Source organism: Octopus bimaculoides, chromosome 10 (genome assembly GCF_001194135.2).
Source record: "Octopus bimaculoides isolate UCB-OBI-ISO-001 chromosome 10, ASM119413v2, whole genome shotgun sequence".
NCBI classification, from domain to species: domain Eukaryota; kingdom Metazoa; phylum Mollusca; class Cephalopoda; order Octopoda; family Octopodidae; genus Octopus; species Octopus bimaculoides.
In genome coordinates, this window is record NC_068990.1 from 15795914 (window position 1) to 15814526 (window position 18613).

The 18613-nt window shown below is 35.6% G+C and overlaps 3 protein-coding genes across 3 annotated transcripts in view; 2 read left to right on the plus strand and 1 right to left on the minus strand.

The window, feature by feature from the left end:
* The window catches only part of LOC106883752 (uncharacterized protein C8orf34 homolog), a 28207-nt gene extending 16702 nt beyond the window's left edge, over positions 1 to 11505 (plus strand). The window contains exons 8-18 of the mRNA XM_014934870.2: positions 142 to 284; positions 940 to 1007; positions 2841 to 2884; positions 3884 to 3915; positions 5683 to 5742; positions 6073 to 6143; positions 7205 to 7238; positions 8005 to 8074; positions 8716 to 8836; positions 9925 to 10051; positions 11373 to 11505. Of these exons, the coding sequence (XP_014790356.1) occupies positions 142 to 284; positions 940 to 1007; positions 2841 to 2884; positions 3884 to 3915; positions 5683 to 5742; positions 6073 to 6143; positions 7205 to 7238; positions 8005 to 8074; positions 8716 to 8836; positions 9925 to 10051; positions 11373 to 11380 (778 nt within the window). The 3' untranslated portion in view covers positions 11381 to 11505. The remainder of the gene's footprint in view (positions 1 to 141; positions 285 to 939; positions 1008 to 2840; positions 2885 to 3883; positions 3916 to 5682; positions 5743 to 6072; positions 6144 to 7204; positions 7239 to 8004; positions 8075 to 8715; positions 8837 to 9924; positions 10052 to 11372) is intronic.
* A 406-nt stretch (positions 11506 to 11911) lies between these two features.
* LOC106883751 (60S ribosomal protein L30) lies at positions 11912 to 15793 on the minus strand. The gene is made up of 5 exons (XM_014934869.2): positions 15722 to 15793; positions 15559 to 15604; positions 13489 to 13634; positions 12137 to 12267; positions 11912 to 12000 (listed from the first exon to the last, which is right to left on the minus strand). Exons 2-5 carry the CDS (start codon positions 15577 to 15579, stop codon positions 11948 to 11950), a joined length of 351 nt encoding a protein of 116 aa, XP_014790355.1. The 5' UTR covers positions 15580 to 15604; positions 15722 to 15793; the 3' UTR covers positions 11912 to 11947.
* The window catches only part of LOC106879895 (WD repeat-containing protein 35), a 99754-nt gene continuing 96930 nt past the window's right edge, over positions 15790 to 18613 (plus strand). Inside the window, exon 1 of the mRNA XM_052971236.1 lies at positions 15790 to 15932. Coding sequence (XP_052827196.1) covers positions 15909 to 15932 — 24 coding nt within the window. The 5' untranslated portion in view covers positions 15790 to 15908. The remainder of the gene's footprint in view (positions 15933 to 18613) is intronic.

Below are 18613 nucleotides of genomic sequence, written 5' to 3' on the forward strand. Positions count from 1 at the left end.
ATGATGATGATGATGATGATGATGATGATGATGATGATGATGATGATGATGATGATGATGATGATGATGATGATGATGATGATGATGATGATGATGATGATGATGATGATTTTTATCATTTTTCTTTTTTTTTTCATGAAGACGTGAAAGTTGTAAAGCATTTAATGCTCAGAAGCATAAAGCAGAATTGGAAAGATTGATTATGCAGGAGAATCAACTGATCACCCCAGAACCTTCTCTAGCAGGTGAAGATGAAGAGATTGATGGTGCCATTGATTTGTTAGGTGAGTTGTAGAGTTTTACTTGTACATGATTAATTATCAGTGATAGAACTCTTGCATGAAAGGTTATAGGTACCACAGCATGTTTATAATATCATTATTGCTATTATGTCTACTTTTCCATGCTTGCATGGGTCGGATGGAATTTGTTGAGGCAAACTTTCTAAGGCTGGATGCCCTTCGTGTCACAAACCCTTATCTGTTTCTAGAGAAAGGTAATATTTTCCTCATGGCAAGACTGGGGATCAATAACACTGCTTCAATGAAGGTGATGCTTGATGTCAAAGACAAGGAGATATAAACACACACACATAAATACACAGACACAAACACACACACACACACTGGCATGCAGACACTCACACACATGCTCACATAACAGATTCTTCAGTTTCTGTGTGCCAAGTCCAACTCACAAGGCTTTGCTTATCCTGGGACTATAGCAGGAGTCACTTGCTCAAGGTGGATTGAACCTGAAACTTTGAGCTTGGGAAGTCAACTTCTAAAATAAGTAGATATCAATTGTGATCAACTAAATCCTACAAGATAATGCTCCAATATGACCACACTCCAGTGGTTGAACAAGTTTAAAAAAACATCTTTTGAAAGTAATAAATTTTTTCTATTTATTATCTTTTTGCAAATATTCTTCCTGCAGAAAATCCCTCAGATTTGGAGTCCGAAGGAGTTTCTTCACTTTCTTCTGCTGGCTTTAGGCTGAGCAAGGTCAGTAATATTTTGGTAATTTAGCATTAAGTCATTTGGAAGTAGAGATCTAATGATACCATGTAATTAATAAAAGACACAGCAGAATCAAGAGGATAAGACTTTCCAGACAATCTTTCTGTATATAATGACATAAATGGCCAGTTGGCTGGTTGGTTAATTTTTCCTGTCATGCTTTCCATTGTATAGAAAGGGTGAGATAGAATAAAAGGAAGATATAGAGAGAAGTAACATCAAATGTGCAGGATGAATGGAAAGAGAGAATCATAGAGACAGGGGAGTGAATGATAAAGTAGTTCTAGGAGGAGTTGCGTAAATGAGAAATTTAATTTCTTAAATTATATTTTAAGATGGTAAGTGTTTTTCTTTTGAAAATTAATATTAATTTCATCATTTTATCAAAGTACCAAGGAATTCGATAAAGTTAAATTATAACTACTGTATGTATGCCATATTGTCTGATATTACCCATGGTGGTAGAAGGGTAACTTCAGACTTACTTGTTATATGACAGGTAATATACTAGTAGAGATACTGTGATATATTTTGGTAAAACCACTGAATCTTTTTGTGACCATATTTCTAAATAAATATATAATTGGCGCTCCATCGCTTACAACGACGAGGGTTCCAGTTGATCTGATCAACAAAACAGCCTACTCATGAAATTAACGTGCAGGTGGTTGAGTACTCCCCAGACACGCATACCCTTAAAGTAATTCTCAAAGATATTCAACATTATACAGAATGTGACCCTTTAAAATACAGGTACTACTCATTTTTTCCAGCTGAGTAGGCTGGAGCAATGTGAAATAGAGTGTCTTGCTCAAGCACACAGTGCATCACCAGGAATTGAACTCCCAACCTTACGATTGTGAGCTCATTACCCTAACCAATAAACCACATGCTTTCACTCTAAATAAATATATTTCTTACATTAGTGGTTTTCAAGCATTTTTATTACCTATTGACCCCTCTGATTCCTATTTTACTCGGGTGGGTCCCATAGTCATTTGAAGTTTTTAAAATCCTATTCTATTTTTATAATTAGATATTTTTAGAAATTGTATAAAAAAAAATTATAAATATATTTTGTGGAGTGTAGCAATTTAATTTTAAAATGTTAACAACAAAATCTTATATGAACCCCCAGGGATCATATGGACCCCTGTTGAGAACCATTGGCTTACATCTTTTGAAAATAATCAAGGATTTAAATGGATTTAGTCAAATAAATAATTTTTATAAGATTAAGCTAGTACTTGGAACATAACTCCAAGTTCCTACCAAGGACAAGGAGTGGCCATAAGAAACATCAAAATGCCTGGTAATTCAAAGTATTTGAAAGTCAAAAAGGTTGGCTTTGTTTTGGGCCATGTGTAGAGAGCATTCTTGTCTGTGGAGCTGAAATCTGGACTAAGAAGAAGGAACTTTAAGAATACCTTACTGGTACATACACTAGGCTTCTCAGTGAAGCATAAGCATGAGACCAAAAGGAAATTTATGGACATATTCCACCCACCTTTACTATTGTTAGTATAGGTTAAGCTGTGCTTGGGATGACCACCAGACTATATCAGATGTTAGAGACTTACACATCCTAATAGAGGATAAAGATCATTCAATTCATTGATGTTATTTGTAGACACCACATGAAATTGTGAACCTATCGCAGCCAATTTGTCTTGGCTCTAAACAAGATTTCACTTACCACATGGCTTTGAATGGCCAATCAGTAACAAGCTACATCTCATCCAACTATAAAAGAATGTGATCACTTCCTTCCTGACAAATATAGGTCTAGAATATATGGAAACGTTTCATTTGTTACAGACTCTACGTCAAAGAGAAGATTCTCAAGTGAAACTGAACATCAAGTAAGTTTTATCTTTAATATTTTCACTGTTTAAGGCAGTGAGCTGGCAGAATTGTTAATGCATTGGACAAAATGCTTAAACAGCATTCCTTCCAACTGTATGTTCTTCTGAGTTCAAATGCTGTTGAGGTTGACTTTGTTTTCCATCTTTTTGGGGTTGATAAAATAAGTACCAGTTGAACACTGGGGTCGAGGTAATCGACTTACCCACTCCCACCAAATTGCTGGCCTTCTGCCAAAATTTGAAATCAATATTTTCACTGTTTTGTCATGTATGTGTCTCATAGTTTTGGAAAATTTAAACATTTATGATTTGATGGTGCTTGTGACGTAGAAGTGAGTACCATTCTCAGTGAGATTAAGACAAAGAAACTTATATGCTTTGCCCAGTGGGGCACAATATAATGGCCATGATAAGATTTGAACACATGCCTGTGCAGTTAGTAGTTTAATACCATAATGTTACAGTCATTGTTTCTGATTTCATTATAATTTTTAAAAACCCTTTTGACACCAACCTGCTTGATCGTCCTGGCTCCATGATACAGACTTCTTGTTTTAAAATTATCTAAATCTAAATCTTCCATCAAAATTTTATGTTCATCTATGTTGCAAACACCAGATTAATAATGACAAAGTAATTTTTCTGAATTCTTCTTAGATATGAAGTAACAAAAGGGTTAAAATGACCTAAATTCCTAACATGGACTTTTGGTGGAAGGTTTTAATTAAGACCACTTTAAAATATAGAAGTAGGGACAGTCTCAAGTTGGTTGATATCTTAAGGATTAATTGTATGGTATTGTGAAGTATCATTTTTCACAAAAAAGGAGAATATTTGTTATTCTCCTTTACATATCATTACTTTATAAACGTTCATGGTTGTGGTGTATGAGAAAAGTTTTTTATTTCAAATTAAAACTGAGATTTCTTTTAGATTAGTATTCAATATGTTTAACATTTTTTAATAGTAAGTTTTTTGTCCTTATTTATTTCACAGATTGTATCCCAGTGCAAGTGACTTAGAATCCAGTAAGTTCATTATTATTCTTGTCGTTGTTATTGTTTAAAAATGTATTTAGTCGTACATCAAATGGTCTACACATGTGTTATGCATAATTATAGGCCAAATCAACGAGATACCCTCATTATCATCATTGTTGCTGGTGGCAGTGGTGTTGCAGTTGTCATTGTCATCAATGTTTTAACGTCCACTTTTCCATGCTTGCATGAGTCTGATGGAATTTGTTGGGGGTAGATTTTCCACAATTGCATGTGCTTCTTATCACTGATCCTCCCTTATTTTGAGCAAGGTAATATTTCCCAATGGCCAAACATGTTTTCATGAAAGACTGGAAACAAACACCACCACTTGTATGATGGTGACACTCATTTACAAGTGTCACATAATGGCGAGAAAAGATACACACAAGCACGTGTATATATCTTTATGTATGAAGAAATATATGTGTTTGTATGTGTAAATATGTATATATGTCTATGTGTGTGTGTGTGTGTATCTGATCAAACTTAGAGGATGTAAAACTCTGCTGTCTCTCATAAATTTCTCTCCTTTTAAATTGATCCCTGAAGGACCGTGTCTGAAATGTTTAATTTTCCACTCCTCACAGCAAAATCACTGTATTCTTTTTATCGATTCTGCTACACTATATACATATATTTATTATTATTATGGCTCTGGGTTCAGTCCCACTGCATAGTACTTTGGGCAAGTGTCTTCTACTATAGCCTCGGGTCAACCAAAGCCTTGTGGTGTGGGCATTTTTGAATCGGTTGTACCACTCTTTTATTTGTGTTTTACCCATAGTATCATCTCCAAAGGACTTCTGAATTTTCTTGATAGTTTGGGCTTGTGTATCATTAAGTTTTTGGCAGAATTTGATACAGTATCTTTACTCAATGTGCTTGGTCATCTTGACTCAAAAAGAAAAATTACACAGCACACGCTTCACGTCTGTACTCAATGTGTCATTGCAGGCGAATGATGCAACCTACAGACATGAAAATTTTTGTATATGCTCAGGAAGGAGCATCAAGGTTGGATACTTTTTAACTACACCTCATATATATGTACTCATACATACAGATAGTGTATGTATATATCTGGTGGTGTAAGGTGTATATAATTGATGAAAAAGCGTTGTGAATTGATGCTAAAACTTTAGAAGTAGACCAAGGAGAATCTTGGATGCTGACATTTATATAAAGTCTTAAAGGATTTGGCCTCCCAGGTGCATGGAAGAATACTGTGTTGCTAGACACATCTACACCATGCCAATGTAAGGAAATAGATAATTAAAAGATTGGTCATCACTGGCTTCTTCAGCAGAGCTGTGAGGACCATTGAGAACATTAGATAGTATTATCACATTTCCAATGAAGAGCTGCATGCATGCATCAGCCCACAGATTTCGACCTCACAACCATCTGCTGGTACAGACATGTCCTCTTCCTCCTGTCAGATCATCCTACTGGGACCTTATATTCATCTGACACAGTAGCTGTGGGCTTAAAGAGGCTTCATGGCAGACTCTGTGCTGGATGGCTGAACAAGGAAGATCTCCAGAGGCTTGGTATCATCTTGGAAGATGCAGAGTGTCTAGCACAGGACCACCAGTGATGGGAGGCACAGGTGGACCTGGTTGGTTCTACACACAATCATGCCTCTGGGACCGTTAACCTGAGATAACCTCAGCCCCATCGAGCAAGAATATGAGTGAGTGAGATCATCATTATCATTTTCATTGTATCTCTGCTATTTTGTTGTATTGTTTTCAGTGACATCCCAAAGCAATTGTTTTCGTGACCACAGAAGACATATAGACCAAGAAAGTTTAGGTGAGAAAGCATTAACCTTTTTGTTACCATATTTCTGTGGAAATAGGCTGCTTTTGTTTCAATTAATTTTAAAAATAAAGAATTTAGTAAAATTTAATAAAGGAATTTATTAAGCTGGTGTTTGGAACATAACAGAAAATTTTGATGGAAGGCTTTAATTCAACCCCTTTGATGCCATATTTCGGTTGAAATACGTTGCCTTTCTTTAATTAATTTTGAAAATAGTGAATTTAGTATAGTAACTTTGTCACCATATCTGTGCCTATATAATTAAATAAAAAACATCACTGTATCTTTTCAGCTAATATCAATTTTCTGTTTTTGTTTCAGCAACAAGCTACAAATTTGATGACAGTGATGAAGAAATTGAAAGTGCCTCACAAGTATCTGCTCACATCAATGTTAGTCTGAATTTAATTCCCATTTACTTCCCTTGTAACCTTCTGCACTGCATTTTTGTGTATCGTTGATGTTCAGTTACTTATTTTTGCCCTCTTATAAATCTTTGAACAGTATTTCTAATTTCATCACTACCATCATCATCATCATCATGATCACCACCATCATCATAAAAAATATAGTTTAAATACTAAATAAAATATGACAAGAAAAATATAGGACAGAACTTATGAAAGCTTGGTTGAAATGCTTAAAGAGCTAAAGAACTGCCATCACCAACATCATTTTATGCCAGAATGGATTGCAAGTTTTGAGAAGATCCAAGTGTTAGGATGACTGTGTCTTACTCCAGTGTCACATTTTTGTTATGATTCTTATGGCTGGATGCTCTTCCTAATGCCACCCTCGTTACAGAGTGTACCAGGGGCTTTTCTTACATGTTACTGGCACTAATTTGGTTGCCATGTAACTCACAAGACTAAAGTAGTATAGGAGAGATTTGGATCATTTTAAGCAAGGTGTAGAGAGCTTGATGTATGATAGAGATCATTATCATCATCATCACCATTTTAACATTTGTATGTATGCAGATGAGCAGACGAGGGAAGAAAAGTGAGAAAATATGTTTATTCCATTTGTTGACAGCTGTTTCATAATCTGTATTAGTTACATAATATATCATCTGCCTTATATACACACATAAATATAATTTTGCTGTAACATAGTGAAAAGACTACATGTCAGAACATTTCATTGGCAAGTCAAACATGAGACACTGCTATAAATTAGCAAGTTGTTCCATTATGTAGTAGTAGAAAATAGATGTGTTTGGCAAGACTTACCCTTTACAAATGACCATATATGAAGCGTGTTACAAAATGTGGGAATATGTTGAAAAATATAAATTCAAGAAAACATGCAGTAAAATTAAATTAATGACATAAGATGATCATAAAGATTTACCAAAAATTAGGCTGATGTATAAATATGTAAATCAGCAGACTCACATATAGTGTTTTTAGATGTATATAAATGATTTATTGAAATCTGTTCACTTTTTCAGAGAAGATATGAATGGAACTCTCCTGATTCTGACGGTAGGTTTTTGCAGTGCAAAAAATTCTGTTTCTCATTATTTTCTATATATTGGTGAATATATTGAAATTGATAGAGCATTAGAAAAAAAAAAAAAAAGACTTTGCAATATTTATTCTGGCTTATTAGGTTGTAAGTTCAAACTCCACTGAGGTTAACTATGCCTCTCATTCCTCTGGCACTAAATATATTTGTCAAGACAAGAAGGCGCAAACGTACATATATATATATATATATATATGTATACATGCATTCATATATGTATGACGAGACTTTGTGTTTTCATCCAGAATGGAGACAAACCCCATTCTTCCAAGTGATTGGCTTGAAAAATTGTTAAGATATTAAGATATTTTTATTAACATGAAACCAATGGTAGCCTTAATACACAAATAAAGAAAATCTATCCACCAGTGAGCACTCATTGTCGTCATTCAACATTTACGTATGTATGTATATGTATATCATAGGCTTCTTCCAATTTCTGTCTACCAAATGCACTCACAAAGCTTTGGTCAGTCCAGGTTGATAGAAACCATTTGTTCAAAGTGTCATGTGATGGGACTGAACTCAAGACCATATGACTAGGAAGAAAGCTTCTTAACAACACAGCCACACTTGCACTTAAATTTAGCATTCTTCAGCCAGGAATCAAACCTGGCTACCTGGGTGAATGCCTGAAATCTTAATCATTTTATCAAATTTGTATATTAATTACCCAAACAACAATGGATACTGATATTTTAAGATGTTTATTTATCATTTCAGAAGACTATGTCCACAGCCCCAGCTCAAAACCTTATGTGGATAACCAATTCATGAGTAAATCTCTCAATGGGTGAGTAAGGGAATCAGTGTATGTTTATTGTTAAAAGTGAATAGTGAAGAAGGCCCAATATGGTAAGCATCCTTTCATAGTTACAAGACAAACTGCACTATACTAGCCTGGAATTTATGTGCTTGACTAAAGCCAGTATGGCCACAGTCCAATAACTAGTAAAGAACTAAATGAAGAATACTTATATCATACTTCATTTTAAGTAATATTTCTCAATCTTACAAATAATACGAGATCTTGTACTTTAAGTAGATTATGTCTGATTTTATTTCTTAATCTATCAATCAATTGTTTTATGATTAACTCCTTTGTTAACATATTTCATAGTGAAATATACTGCTTTTTTCAATTAATGTTGAAACTAATGAAGAATTTAGTAAACTAACTGCTGTTTGGAACATATACTAACATGAAATTTTGATGGAAGGCTTCAATTTAGATCACTTGTTTCTATCATAGATCCAGGGGCTATGTGAAGTGGGTTTGTATCGGAAGAGTTAATGTAAATTTTATATCCTTGATTTCGTTCCATAGTTTGAAGTGTGACACAAAAGATAGGTAGATACTGTTGCATGAATATATAGATAGATGTTAAGAAAAATAGAAATGTGAATAATGTAAATTTATTTTGAATATATCAGCCTTCAAATTTCTCAAAATTACATGGTTGATAACTCATCAAACCCGAAACCAAACTCTAGCGTCCCTTTACCAGCAAGAAGCCCCTTGGCTTTATTTTCCAAGAAATCAAAGAAGCATGAGGTAAGTCCTAGTCATTTATGATGTCTGCTGTTGATTTATATAACTGCACTTAATAATACAATACCCAATACCTACAACAGTGCTTCTCAAAGTTTTAGAACTATCACTACTTTCCTTTTACAATGCCTCCTTGCTGTGATTCAATGATCCCCGTCTACCATTTTTACACTTAATATGAGGCCAGAGTAATTTAAGTGAGTAGGAGTCTGACATGAGTGTCTACTTATCACAACACTACCCAACTATAAGTATAAATGTTATCATCATAAAGTTCGCTTTTCCATGCTTGTGCTAGGTTGGAGAGATTTTTTACAGCTTGGTGCTCTTCCTGTTTGCCAACTCTCCCCTATTTCTACACAACATAATCCCCCATGGCATGACAGGTTTTCATGGAAGATGGGACACACTTATATGATGCTTGTTTTACATCTCGTATGCCATGTGACAGAAACAGACACACACAAATTCTTTTACTTGTTTCAGTTATTTGACTGTGGTCGTGCTGCAACACCACTTTTAGAACAAATTGATCCCAGGACTTATTCTTTCGGTCTCTTTTGCCAAACCGCTACGTTATGGCGACATAGATACACCAACATTGGTTGTCAAGCGATGGTGGGGGAACAAACACAGACACATATAAATATATATATACAACAAACTTCTTTCAGTTTCCATCTACCAAATCCACTCACAAGACTTTGGTTGGCCTGAGGCTACAGTAGAAGACACTTGCCCAAGGTGAACCCGGAACCATGTGGTTGGGAAGTGAGCTTCTTACCACACAGCCACTCCTGCACCTATGATAGGCTTTTTTCATTTTCTGTCTTAGAAATTCACTTGCAAGGCTTTGGTTAATCTGGAGTTTTGGTTTTATACATTTACTTATTCACATGTCAAAGTCCATTATTATTGTTGATTGTGGCAAACAAGTAGTTTATATTAAGTTTTTTTTTGAAGTTCTTGTACAAGACAAGACTCACTAAGCACTGAACCATGATATAAGGATGGAACATATTGCCTTTCAGGTTGTTTGAGCCATGCAAATACTTTCAGAATCTCACTGGATATTTTGTTTTAATTATTAGCCCTATCAGGAAGACTCACAACATAGTTTAAACAGAGAACAATTGAAGAAACTAAAGACTACCAGCTATGGTTGGCATGTTGCTGCTGCTGAATCAGACACAAGTATCCTATCTTCACACACTAACAGTAAGTAATAATGTTTGTCCAAAATTGTGGAGTGATACTGAGACTTTAAAAAATTGCTGTCAGGTTGATCATCATTAAAAGACTTGTACAAATCATTTTATTAAGCATCATTGTTTTAATTAATCTCATGTTTCAGTCATTAGACTGCAGCCATGCTGGGGCACTACCTTAAAGAATTTTTAGTTGAATGTACTCCAGGACTTGATTTAAAAAAAAACCTAGTACTTATTCTATTCATCTCTTTGGCTGAACTACTAAATTACAAAGATGTAAACACATCAACACTATTTGTCAAGTGGTATAAGTGTCAATCACAGACATATATATACACGAGGGCTTCTTTTAGTCTTCATCTACCAAATCCATACACAAAGGCTTGGTCAGCATGAAACTATAGTAGGAAATACTTTCCCCAGGATGCCACATAGTAGGACTGAACCAGGAACTGACTACTTTCCCATAGTTGCAGCAGTTGTGGAGTCAAGACTTTTCAATTGCCAGATGCCCTTACTCGTTACCAAGATAGTATTTCCCCCATGGTCATTTGTAATGATGACTAGAAATGAAGGACACACACATATATATACAAGAGGGGAGGTTGATTTCAGTTTCTGTCTATCCAATTCCCTCACAAGGCTTTGGTAGATGCTATGCAGTTGGACTGAACCTGAAGCCATGAATATTACCATATGTTCTACCCACACATTATCTTGTAGCTTTGTGATTTCAATGAAGTAATCGTATATTTTTAGAATAACATTTTAAGGTAGGTGTGAAAGGCCAGATCTGGTCTGTTTGAATACTAAAGGAATTCACTCCCAACCATGTGGTTGCATTTTCAGCCCTGCTTCAATATACTGAAGCAGAGGAGACTCCCATTCCCTATCTTTGTTTTTGCTGATTGTAAACAATAGCCTCACTGTTCATGTGGTGGATAGTGTTTGCTTAGTCCACTGGTAAAAAGCATGCCTGGCCCTAATATGTTGCACAATCTTTGTAGACAGAGAGTTCATTTGTTCAGTGTTCCTTTTAGTTCTCCACACCCCCATGTCCAGGCTGAGAGATCAGGGCCGTTTGTAATGCATGCGCAGTGGGACAGGGGTTTTTGCTGTGGAAACCTAAAATGTGTATTCACTCAGTGCAACCAAAGCAGTGATTTTAGATTTTATGAAACACAAGCAACTCAATGCAGTCTTTTATACATAGACCACAAGGATATAAATCAGTAGAAGCACATTTTCATACTTTTACCCTTTTTGTTTTGATGCAATCACAGTAGAAACCTCAAAACACATTAAAAGAAGTTCTGTCTTTATTTCAGGGTTCTAACTACTCATACCAACCCATTTAAGGAAACCAAGTGAGCACCATGTATTTTTGCAAATGCACAAAGAACTACAAGCACAATCACTGCACTCTGCACATGTACAACATGATTTGGAAATAAAAAGTACAAATAATTCTTTAGCTTTTCAATTACTGTCTAATGCAATGCCTATATATTCACTGTTTTGAATTAATCATATATTATCCCTTAACTTTCTAGAATGATATTGCAACATAAGTTGGCCAGACAAAGCTGGCTTAAATGCTTATGGGTTAAACTCATTATGGAATCAAATAGTTACAGGTACAATGATCTTTCTAACATATGTCTGCTGAATTCCACTACTATTGCTTCAATCAATGTTGAAAACTAAGAATTTAACGAAATAACATTAAGCTGATAAAAGTAGTTTCTGCATCAAGCATCAAAGAGTAATACAAAATTTCAGAAGAAAACTATATAAATGAGAAAGATAGCATCAACTGATACAAGAGTAAAATCATTGTGGTCAACGAAGACAACAAAAACTAATGTGCTTAATTACACAATTTATTGATGCAATTTACAGATTATGATACATTCTGTTGCTCTGTAGGAACATTGCGGATGATATCGGAATCACCTGAAAAGAGAAATGGAAAATAAAATATTAAATTTTAGCAAATTACATTTACAATAGCATAAAGCAAACAAGCATCAGTTTATATAAATTCACAAAGCCATCCACATTCACTAGAATAAGACAGGAGTCTATTTACCTGGGTCAGTGATACTCAGTGTACACACTCGGAAATACTTTCCACAAGCTGTTCCAAGATCAATATTGCTGCCGTTGTAATGGTGAACACCAGTCTTAGCCAACATAGCATAGTATTCAATCTCACTTTTCCTGCAAGAGATAAAAAATCTTCAGCATCAGATTTACAACTAACGCCATAACCAAACTAACAATAAATCACAAAAGTCCACTTTTATGCAGCCAAATTAATGAAAGTAACACTAGTTCAAAGGACTGCAATACCATTATAAAACCACCTATCAAAGAATTAGCGTGAATGCGCAAAACACGTATGAGGGATTTTTTTTTAAAACAGTAAATAATTTTTTTTTGTTGAATTTTCCACATCTTACTCTTAAAATATCACTTTACGTTCTTCTAGGGTGTATTATGGTGTCACATCTATTTTAGTAATACTTTTCAGCTGTATCAGTATCTCTCATTTGCTACTAATTTACAATGGGAGAAAACCTATTAACCTTTTAATGAGTAGCAAATCTTGCTCGTCATTGCAGAGGACAGGAGCAATTCATGCCAGCTTCTGTACAACACCCCATCGTAGATTCAATAAAACCAAACCAGTGTACTTGATGCAACTAGCGATTTTCTCTTTAAAAGAAATTAAACATCAGGTGAAAAGAAAAAAAATGGCTTCATCGTTGCTCTTGCCAGGCTCCGAAGCCAGACATAAAAAAACACAAAATTTCAATACTTAGAAACCCAAAGAAACATAAAATACCAGTACATCTTTTTTCTACATTATCCACAAAGTTATTAACATATACATGTATTAACAATTATAGAAAATTAAATTTGAAAATCAGACACGCAACCTCACATCTGCAAATCCACAGCTTTACTGCAGAGGATGGCACTCTTTGGTTATTACTCTGCATTGCATGACGTCTTTATCAAGCTTCCATGTAGGGCTAGTAAACATTAATGATGCCACTGGTACTCCGAAGCAAGGAAGAAATTGTGTAAGGATACATCCGAGCCTGTATCCATTTGTTTCAAAACATAATATAATTACTTCCAGTGTAGGTACAAAACCAGTAATTATGTGGAGAGAGGTATATGACACACTTTAACAATATCTGAGGGATGAAAAGCAAACCTGACCCCTCAGAACAATGCCTCAAGGTACATTCCCCTATGCCTTAACGATTGCCATCTCAGTGCATTGCTAAGTAATAACATGCACACATGAATAGAAACTTTGCGAATACCTGTTTCAACTCGTACAAATGCATTAAGTTAGCAGACTCATTCAATCCCATTTTTCTTCTATAAACAAACTGCATTTCTACAGAAACAAAACATTTCACATACCTTAAAGGAGGAGTGTTATTGGCAATAATGACCAATTTAGCCTTGCCCTGTCTAATAGTTTTCAGAGCTTGTTTATAACCGAGCACATATTTACCGCTCTTCATCACCAAAGCCAACCTCGAGTTGATATTCTCAATGGCCTTTTTCTGAAGTAAAAGAAAATACCATGAAAAAGTGGAACAAAAACCACCTTAAAAATTCTATAATCAAATATTTGAAGTATAACAGATCCACAGAACTATTCATTTTTTGGTCCAGATGGACTATATGTAATCTGAACCTTTCCCCACCGGAATCCCATGTTTTAGGCTATGGAGATTCCGATTCTGAAATTTATTTTTCAAAAATCCCAATTTCAAAACTTCGACCCCCCCCCCGCTCCGGTTTTTATAAAGATCCACAGGGTAAACCTAACCCTAACACTAGTTTTGTGAGATTTGGCTGTTATTTCTAGCATGTAAATAGCCTGCTTGGTGGGGGTGGGGGGATTGGGAATTGAAATTTTTCAAACAATTTTTTTTCAGAATCGGAATCTCCATAACCTAAAACGTGGGATTCCGTAAAAAAAAAAATTAATAAATAAGGGTGGGAAAGGTTCAGATTACATACAGTCCGTCTCCGCCTTACTTGAACACATTGCAGACCAACCCACAGATGTTTGCTGCCCTTCTCCATTGCTATTATAATCTCGGTTCCTAAAGTGGCTGGATTCGAGCGCCTTCCTACTCGTCAATACGGTAATAAGGGGATCAAACGCAACGGTCCCGGAGGGATAGTGACACTTATAGGAAGACGCTAGTAAGTCGGACATTAATGATGAAAGCAAGCGAAACCAACCGGGACCGAAGTGTAGACCATTACAGTACCGGGGCCACTCTTCTTGAATAGTACCACGGCCCTTTTCTGGGGGTCGGTGTCAGGTTTACTCAACAGCAAGGCTCCTAATGTCACAACAATAAGTGTATATGCAAAAAGCACATTTTCGTTTGTCTTTCGTCTTAAAATTTTAACTTTGCTTTTAACACGACACGAAAATAAGGCGACGCTTGTCGCCTCAATGCCAGAATGGTACTTAAACTAAGACATACCTACCTAACATAGGTGCAACTGCACTCACACTTGCTGACTGATAACCTTTTAATCTAGATTACGATTATATCGGAATCAAAAATCAGATCACAATCAAAATGGAAATTATAGTTGCGGCAGATGCTAGCCCACCTGCCCCGACTGGCTCCTGTACCGGTAGCACGTAAAAAGCACCCACTACGCTCTCGGATCGGTTGGCGATCCAACCATAGAAACACTGCCAGTCCCCAGTCAAACCGCCCGACCCATGCCAGCATGGAAAACGGATGTTAAACGATGATGATATAGGAATTTGATGAGTCTCGGGAAGTGGCCGCGCACAAATACATACTGGCATATCACATATAACTTGAAACTTGAAATGTTAAAGAAAATAGTAATGCGTGGCAGCATGTATGCACATGCTGCCCCCTCCACATTTCGATATAATCGCAGTCCACATCATCCAAAACGTATTAGTAGAAACATTTACTGGAAAAAAATTTCCTTTTTCCGAGTTATTGGAGTTAACAAGCAACCAATTCTTTGCCAGTTTCCCTCTCCATGAGGCAGTAATAGCTATTCCGCCGATCTCTCTAATTAGTCTCCTCATTAGATGAGTGTAATTATAAGGAAAATATACCAACTTTGCTAATACACAATTGTAAGGCAAGCAATCTTACATTAATATGAGTTATAGACAAACCGAAAACTAATTTTATAGACAAACCGAAAACTAATTTAATGACAGAATCGTTGGTTATGAGACCAGCCACGTGGTTGTATAACATGTGCGTAATTTGGGGGGAAAAAAATTTACGAAGAGAATGGCAATAACATTAAATTTGAAATTCAATTGTTTAACACCATGTTACAAGAATCAGATATCATAATAAATAGTTAAAATAAGAGCAAGAGAAATATGAATGGAAAATCATTGTAATTAGTTCTACATTAAAAGGTTAAATATGGCGAGTTTAAGTGAGTTGAAAAAAAACTTACGGATTTCTTTGGAGGGACCATGGTTATGGTTTCACTTCTACTCGATCTGATGGTGGATAAAAAAAGGAAAGAAAGATCAATTATCGATTAATTATAAAAAATGATACGAAATCGAGGTTAATTAGTGCAAATTAAAGAGAAATGAACGAGAGAAATTACTTACACAGGCTCAGTAATGGACGTCACTTCAGAGAAAGGACGATTTGCTGGAATCTCGCGAGATTTACGCCTGCCGAAGTCTCGCCGTAATCTCGTGTTAAAGTTTGGACTACGAAAAGGACGATATACAGAGACATAAATATAGCTATTTTTTTTATTTACTTTAGGTGTTTACTAATTCCACATTTAAGATGATTGTCTACCTGAGTAAAAAGGTATTTCAACTATAAATTTAATCTAACACAATTTCACGTTGATTTAATGAGATACAAAGAGGAATGTACTCCGATGTTGCTGCTTTAGCTGTGTAAGGTTGGTAACTAATGAAGCCATGCTCCCCGTTGTCATGGAACTTCATTTTGTTACCACTCTGCACTTTGAAAAAGTTTGTCTCTGTGTATGCTTGTAGTGTAAATTAAGATAATATGGTTTATTAAATTATTATTTATTATTACGATTATACAAATTTTCTCTCTCTTGAAATGTTTTAAATATATACTGAATGATAATATTGTTATTCTTGAATTTTACTTATTTTTTTTACTAAGTGATATGAAATATCGTGTGTTTTGGCTACTAAAACATCGGTAGACTCGTTGTTACTACCATTAATATAATTTCTGGGTTCAAATACTGCTGAAATCAACTTTGTCTTTCATCTTTCCTAAGTTGATCAAATAAATATAAGTTAATTAACTTCTGGGGTAATATAATCATTTGTTCCCTGACCGTCTGCTTATGTTGAAAATCATTAATATTGTTAATTCATGTTTATAGGCAGAATCGTTGGAGTGTCGAACAAAATGCCTTGTGGTATTTCTTCTAGTTCTTCATATTCCGGGATTAAATACTGCCGAGGTCAACTTTGCTTTTCTCCCCCACCCCCGGGGGTCGATAAAATAAAGTAGCAGTCTAGCACTGCGAGCGATGGCATCGACTAACCCCTTCCTTGAAAAGTGTTGTCCTTCCTTCTGTCTAAATCAGAAACCGTTCTTAATGCTACAGTTTTAAATCCTTGTAGCAATAATTCCAAAGAGACTCTAATTAAGAAGTAAAGATTTACAGGAAAAGGACACAGAATTATGTGTGGGGTTGGGGTGGGAGGAAAGAAGCAAAAAAAAAAAAATTGGACAAAATTTTTCAGTGGTTCACAGCCTCCCGATTCCTTGCCTTTTGGTATCCCTACGCAGCTGTGCCGATTTGTTTCCTCATAAGGTTCAGAAAGAAGTCTGTATCTTTTATCTCTTACTTGTTTCAGTCATTAGACTGCGGTCATACTGGGGCACCGCCTTGAAGAATTTTTAGTTGAATGGCACAATGACAGACAGACACACATATACGCATACACCCGCGCGCACACAGAGAGGCATATCTGTGGTGAGAAGCTTGCTTCTCAGCCAAATGGTTCTAGTTTCAGTCCCTCTGCGTAGCACCTGGGGCAAGTGTCTTCTACTGTAGCCTTGGGCAACCCAAAGCTTGTGAGTAGATTTGGTAGATAGAAACTAAAAGAAGCCTGTTAGATATGTGTATATGTATATATTTATGTGCGTGTGTTTTTGTGCCTGTGTTTCTCTCCCACCAGTGCTTAACAACTGGTGCTGGTGTGTTGATGTCCCTGTAACCTAGCTGTTCGGCAAGAAAAAAAAAGTACTGGGGTCAAAATATTTGACTAAAATTTCAAGGTGGTGCCCCAGCATGGCCACAGTTAGATGACTGAAACAAGTAAAAGATAAAAGATTTATATGTGATGGGCTTCTTTCAGTTTTCTTCTACCAAATCCATTTAGAATGGCTTAAACAGAACAGGAGGAGACTCGTAGGACGAAATGTTACTCAAGAGGTTACAGGTGTGTGATGAAAGATTTCCTGACAATGGACATCATGAAATAAGAACAATAATAAACAAGTGAAGAGTGAATGAGTAGTGCGTGTGTTTATTTGGCAAGAAAAAACTATGATCATCCCAAAATACACACACATGTACATGCACACATGAGTCCATAGAGGTGGTCCAGAGATTCTCTATATAGACAACACTTTGTAGAACTCAAAAGATTCTAACTGAGAGTCCAGTGTGTTTACAGGGGAGCGATTCCACAAGGTAAAGAAAGGCTATAAGAGGGATCGAGTTGTGTGGATGTAGAAGCAATCATGCAGATATAAACAAATTAGATACATTAAATATAATACTTTGGGTAGGAAATATAAAATATGTATAGATGCACACATGCAAAGCAAGAGAAAGCAAAAGGTGGAGACTTTCTGATGGTGAATTTTTAAGTATAAATATATTTATATTACTAGGTCCAAACTTCCACAGAGTACAAATGACAAAGAAAATTAAAGGGATGGAAAAAAAGTGTTATAAGTCCAACATCTGTCTGTTGTTTGTACACTGTGTAGGTTGGACCTATTAATATAAATATCTATATATTTATACTTAAAAATTCATCATCTGAAAGTCACCACCTTTTGCTTTCTCTCGTTATGCATGTATACATATATATGTATTTTGTATTTTACACCCGAAGTATTGCATTTAATATATTTAATGTGTCTAATTTGTTTATCTGCATAATTGCCTATCTCTCTTTCTATATATATCTATATATATAAAAATGAGAATGTGTGTGTGTGTGTGTCTGTCTGTCTGTCTGTCTGTCTGTCTGTGTGAATCCCTAAAACTCGAGAACTACGCAACCAATTTCATTCAAATTTTACACATGCCTTACTTAGGGTTCCAGTTGTGTTTTAGTCAAAAAAAAATTATTAACTTCTTGCAGAGTTCGAGCACACGGCAACATAATATCTCCTCCACTATTTAAGTATTACGTGTCAAAAGTGAAACAAAAACACTCATGTCAAATACTTTCACTTTAAAAATGGAACTATTCCAC

Coding starts and splice junctions, on each gene's coding strand:
- LOC106883751 (XM_014934869.2), bottom strand. CDS start 15,579: ATGGTCCCTCCAAAGAAATCC. Junction 12,268..13,488: donor AATAACACTCCTCCTTTAAG/GTATGTGAAATG, acceptor TATCTCTTGCAG/GAAAAGTGAGATTGAATACT. Junction 12,001..12,136: donor ACTGAGTATCACTGACCCAG/GTAAATAGACTC, acceptor TTCTCTTTTCAG/GTGATTCCGATATCATCCGC.